The following is a 6,000-nucleotide window of genomic DNA, read 5'->3' as shown; positions in this document are numbered from 1 at the left end:
CCCATTTTTTTTTTTTTTAGCACACACCCTCAACATAGATTGTGCTGTGAAGGACCATGACATAGTAGCAGGTACCAGGCTTAGCCCTGCACTGTGAAGAACTATAAAACTCGACAAAATGTATGGATGTGTATTTTCAGGCATTGGACAACGGACAGTGCTGGAGCTGTGACACTGAGGAGAAGCACATGAGGGGACTCTGCATTTACTCCATTTTCATTTCCAAACGGAGAGTCTAGAGGCCATGGATTGCTAGGAGGCCCTGAAGTTCAGACGGACTGTGCATTAGGTTGAGACCCCAGAACGGTTGCATTTTATGAGGTTACTCTTGACTTACTCTAGACCTACCTTCACAATGTCTAAAACCAAGTCAAAACTCAAAGAAGCTGACTTGTCAGTAAATTATTGCCTGCTGAAACAAAAACTTAATACTCTATAAAGGAAGATATTGATAACAACATCCAAGTGCTCAATAATGTAGCATCACAATGTCTAGCACATGATAAAAGATTACGGGACAAGCAAAGAAGTAAAAAACGTCTCATATAAAAAAAAAAAGGACATATAGTGTAAATATATTCAGGGACTTTAAAAGATGTAAAATGATACCATCACAGTTACGAAGGGACTAAAATCAATCAGCTCTAATCATAGTTAGAACTGGTTAAACTTCTTGGTAAGAAGAGAAGAGAAAATAATTTAACATTGTAAATCAAAAAAAATGTTAAAATAAATACTACATGGTATCACTCACGTGTGGAATCTAAAAAACACAACAAACTAGTGACTATAACAGAGAAGAAGCGGACTCACAGAAGACAAACCAGTGGTTACGGAGGGGAGGAGCGGTACAGGGGTTAGGGAGTGGGAGACAGAAAGTGTTGGGTGTAAGACAGGCTCAAGGATGTAGTGTACAACATTGGGAATGTAGCCAATAATTCTGTGATAACTGGAAATGGAAAGTAACCTTTAAAAATTGTATTTAACAGAAAAGCACACAGGAGCGGGTAAGACGCGCTACACCTGTACTGCTCACTGTGGCCACCTGTAGCCGCATTCGAGAGCAATTAAAACGAGGCTGGGCCACACGTGCAGAGTACACACTGGATTTCCAACTCTTACCACCAAGAATTATAAAAGTTCAATAATTTTTATATTGATTACAAGTGAAATGATATTGTTCTGGATATACTGGCTTACGTATCATTTATCATTAGCATTAAAACTACATTTTCTATCTTTAACCCAGATAGTATTAGAAATCCATCTTTAAAAATTATCAAAATTTCAGATAAAGTTTTATCCTTAAAGATGTTCACTGTATTAATTGATAAATTATAAATAATTATAACATATAAATTATAATTGTATTTTGCGTTATAACTCATAATATTGAGACGTAGAGAAACCAAAAAAACTCTAAATAAGAAAGGACTAATTATGACATAATAAATATTTAAAGTAGTTATGTAAAATTTAAACAATATTAAGCAAAAACGTATATACTTGACATGTACCCAAATCATAGGAGAAAATGCATGAAAAGAAAGAATAGGTAGAAATCTATGAAAATATTAGCAGGGATGTTATCTCTGGGTATCTTCTGAGATTTTCTGTATATTTTTATTTTTCTTGTTTAACTCTTAAGCATTTTCCAAGTTTTGTACAGTGAACATGTATTGATTTTCATAAAACCGTGCCATTACTTAAAAAAGAGAAAGAAGACAATGCAAGGTGGAGGGGTAGTGAAACGGTGCTACAGGAATTTCTTTTTTTTTTTCCTTTCATAAGTAGAGGAACAAGCTGGGGGCTGCAACAAATGGACTAGGGTTTGACTTGATCATTTCTGTCTGGAGTCTCTTTCAGGTTAGGTTCTGTGGCAAGACGGCTACCCAGAACCCTTGCCGGGACCGTTTCACCAGACAGCACACTCGTCCGGGTTCCCTCCTGCCCATGCACTGCACATGTGCGATCCCGCTATCCTCCTGTACTCCAGCAGACATTTGCAGTCCTGAAATGTAAGAGACACTTCAGAGCCAAGAGCTTAAAAAATGTTGAGTGAGAAAGAAATATCTGCTGAGATCAGATTTAAGAGCTCAGTGGTCTAATAAATTAAAATTTCCTGGTGGGTTTACACACACAGAAAGCCTCTAGCATTTTCATGTGGCACAGTGGGAGCAGGGACAGAAGTGATGAGTGGGGAGCAGCAGCAAGGAGAGCAGACAGACTCTGCAGGGAGGGCTGTCCTGATGTGTCAGAGGGACCGGGGGGCCTGACGGCTGTCCATAAGGACAAGAAAGCAGTGGCCGCCGCCGCCGCTGCTGCTAAGTCACTTCAGTCGTGTCCGACTCTGTGCGACCCCATAGACGGCAGCCCACCAGGCTCCCCCGTCCCTGGGATTCTCCAGGCAAGAACACCGGATTGGGTTGCCATTTCCTTCCGAGAGGAGGGTAAAAACTTTATATTCTTTCTTGTCTTCATCCTTCAAAGGGAAAGGAAAGACTGTTTTGTATTGATTGACACACGGCCCTAAGTCATCCTGAGATGAGTTTAACAGATAGCATTGTCTCTGATCTCTCTTACTGTAACTAAGGGTGATCATTAGTTAGACCCATTAAACCTGTAACCTGCCCTCACTGATCACTTTGTTGCTACTACAAAAAAAAAAAAAAAAAATTGCATATCTTTCAAGCATCACATAGCCTCAACAATGTGTTGCCTGAGTTGTGTTTTAGGCACTCAGAGTCAGCTGTGTCCAGTTTGAGCTTGAGGTGGTTAAGAGTGGTTAAGACAATCGACCCTCCAACTGGACAAGTGTCAGTGTTTACCTGGTGACCTTTGAACATCAGAGGGCCCCAAACTCCACCCTCAGAACATGCTAATGCTGACATTTTCTGAATCTGTTTCCCATGATGAAGCCTGAAGCTTACCTGCACCTGCCCAGAATGAGAATACCTTACCTTTGCATTTTCAATCACCCTTCCCCACGCTCCCCACACCTCAGACTATGCTGCTCCTCCATCCCACAAATATCCCCAGCCCCTGGCTTCGGGGAGGTGAGTCTGAGATTTCTTCTCTAACCTCTTTGAGTGGCAGTCTCATGAATAAACAAGCCCTTTCTCTGCTGTAAACCTTGCGTCTCAGCATTTGGCTTGCTGTGTGTTGGACAAACAAACTTGCCTTGTAGCATCATTCTGTGGGAAAAGAGGCTTCAGTAACATTTCGACCAATCTACAAGAAAATATGAAGGCCTATCAATAATCCTATGCTATCTTAAATACCATGGGAGTTACAAAGAAAGCATTCATCCTGCCCTCTCGGGTACTACATCATTTACTCACTAAATAGAGAATAACGCATGGCAGTATAGATGGAATGTATTTGGCAGAATGAAATGAGATGCTCAGATATTAGGTGACTGACGGTATTTGAATCACTGGAGACTACTGGAAAAATGGAGTTACATTTTACCATCTCAAAAAGAGCCATGCTTTATTTCTAGAGGAAAGATGAATGATACTTACGAGGCACACAGGAGCCAAATTTGTCAGGGAATTCAGATATCAAGTCATCGTTGATCCGATCCTTCATGGGGCCCAGAATAATCACTGGTCGGGTATAGTTTACTGCAAAGAGGGAAAGGAAGATGCAGATGAGGAGTCCGACTTGGGGATCTTAGGGCAAACTTGCCGAACACTAACAACTACTGAGGCTATTACTTCAGTGGATAAATTGCCCGGAGAGCCCTGCATAGGAAACTGATGTTTTAACACTGAGTGTGTTGGCTGAGTCTACTTTCCAGAATTTACTAACAGGGAAAAGCAACTGCAATGTCAGTGAAAAAAAACATTTGGAGACGTTTTGCTTACTCTTCACGTATGCCTACACAACAATCAAAACACTACCGAGTTTAGTCAATTGAGTGGGAGAAAAAAAAGCTTCCAAAGTAGCTGTTTGACCATTGTTTAGGCAACGACTTCAAAAGTCATCATTAGTAGTAATGACATCTTAGGTTTTTTTTTTTTTCATCTTAGGTTTTTATACTTTCTTTTCCTTAGTTCAAAATACTCCCCATTCTCTGCTTGGATTTTCCCAATTCCTTTGTAATCACGGGGCTACAAGGAACTCAAAAGTTCATTTGGTACAATTCCTTCTCTGATGCCTGAATTTTCTCTGTGATCTTTGTCAAGAGCCATCAGCCTCGGTATAAATTCCTCCCAGGCTTCTGGAGCAGCCCGGAAGGTGGCTTCTCTCTTAGAAGCCCCGCTAGAAAGCCCTCAATACTAAGTGAACATCAACCTGCAGGAGGATTTTACCCATCGATCCTGTAAGTGGTGCTCTTTATAATTTGGATGTGCTCCTTCCTATTAGGGATCATTCTTCCAGAGGGCAGCTCCATCCTCCTGGGAGCTGTCACTGCCCACTCGCTGCAGGGAAGGTGTCTGCTTGGCCACAGGGCCAAAGAAAGAGCAGGGTCTGACCTGGGAACTGCTGCATGTTAAGCAGTTTATTTCCCTCCTGAAATGGGGTCACCTGTTACAGCCTGGAAATCAGGAACCAGAGCATGCTAAGAAACTTACTTTCCTGCCTTGTGACAGGCTCATAAGAGAGAATGCAATCTTCTTGTCCTCCTGAGAAGAGAAAAAAGGAAAAATTACAGTGGACTAACAACCAGTCACAAGCCACAGCTACAAGCCCTGTTCTGCAACCCAGGAAACAGACCCAGTTCAGGGCTAATTTCCCTTGCTCTCTCCCTCCTTCAACCATTCCCCACCTCCCTTCACCCTCATAGAACTGTTTGGCACCGTGACAGAGTCAGGTGGTCGCTGGTCGGAGGAACGACAGGAGGCTGGCCTTCTGCAGTTCAGCAGGGCAGTGATGTAAGAGACCGCCTTACGTCCGACACTGAGAAATGCAGCACTGTGGCTGCACGCCCAGCATTCCTACCTAAAAGGAACCCCTTGAGTTCAAGGAGAGGTTCCATCCAATAGTTCGCTGCTACATTACCAGAATTTCTGGACCTTTCACCTTCCATTGTATTTCCCAAAGAAACACACTGTTCAAAAGCAAGTGTCTGCTCGTTTCATTTGTGAGACAAAAGCTTCACCAGTCTATATACTCCAAGGCTCTGAAGACTTTAATGTTAATTCATCAAGAAAATGCTGGGTCAGTTAAGAAGATAAAAAACTGAGGAGGGCCCTATATCACTTGCTCTGCTGCTGTTGCTGCTGCTAAGTTGCTTCAGTCGAGTCCGACTCTGTGCGACCCCATAGATGGCAGCCCACCAGGCTCCCCCGTCCCTGGGATTCTCCAGGCAAGAACACTGGAGTGGGTTGCCATTTCCTTCTCCAATGCATGAAAGTGAAAAGTGAAAGTGAAGTTGCTCAGTCGTGTCTGACTCTTCGCGACCCCATGGACTGCAGCCTACCAGGCTCCTCTGTCCATGGGATTTTCCAGGCAAGAGTACTGGAGTGGGGTGCCACTGCCTTCTCCGATCACTTCTTCTAATCACTGCTAAATCTAGCCTTGAAACTTTGAAAAGTAAGGCAGACCATGGAGTATAATTTTCCACCCTTCCAGTGTCATTTGCTATAAGCCTTCTCATTCAGTGAGCCTGAAGTCAACATACAAGCATGGAAAGTAAATTGGCTTTTGGCAATTTTTTTTTTTCCTAATCATCAATTTTGCCCAGTTGAACTAGGCATGAGATTCGTCTCATTCAGCTGCCAACTTAGAAGGCTCCATACTTTCATTCGCATTAGGCCTAGGACTGACTGTCTTTGGTGGGGAAATAGTTTAAGTTTTGAAAAGGGCTTTTTGTATGCTGTCCTACAGAGGAGAAGTGTCGTGTGTGTGCTAAGTCGCTTCAGTCGTATCCGACTCTGTGCGACCCCATGGACTATACCCGCCAGGTTCCTCTGTCCATGGGGATTCTCCAGGCAAGAATTACTGGAGTGGGTTGCCACGCCCTCCTCCAGGGGATCTTCCCGACCGAGGGAT

At 43.0% G+C, this 6,000-nt stretch overlaps 1 protein-coding gene across 5 annotated transcripts in view; it reads right to left on the bottom strand.

Moving 5' to 3' along the window:
- The window catches only part of DLG2 (discs, large homolog 2 (Drosophila)), a 2,340,373-nt gene that overhangs the window by 14,324 nt on the left and 2,320,049 nt on the right, over positions 1–6,000 (bottom strand). For all 5 annotated transcript variants that reach the window (XM_010853191.1, XM_010853193.1, XM_010853192.1 and 2 more), the window contains 2 exons: positions 4,581–4,631; positions 3,525–3,626 (listed from right to left, as the gene is read on the bottom strand). In XM_010853191.1, coding sequence (XP_010851493.1) covers positions 3,525–3,626; positions 4,581–4,631 — 153 coding nt within the window. The remainder of the gene's footprint in view (positions 1–3,524; positions 3,627–4,580; positions 4,632–6,000) is intronic.

The sequence above is a fragment of the Bison bison genome, unplaced genomic scaffold, assembly GCF_000754665.1.
Source record: "Bison bison bison isolate TAMUID 2011002044 unplaced genomic scaffold, Bison_UMD1.0 scf7180017864324, whole genome shotgun sequence".
NCBI lineage: Eukaryota > Metazoa > Chordata > Mammalia > Artiodactyla > Bovidae > Bison > Bison bison.
The sequence above is the reverse complement of the archived record's forward strand: the minus strand, read 5'-3'. Positions and strand labels throughout refer to the sequence as shown.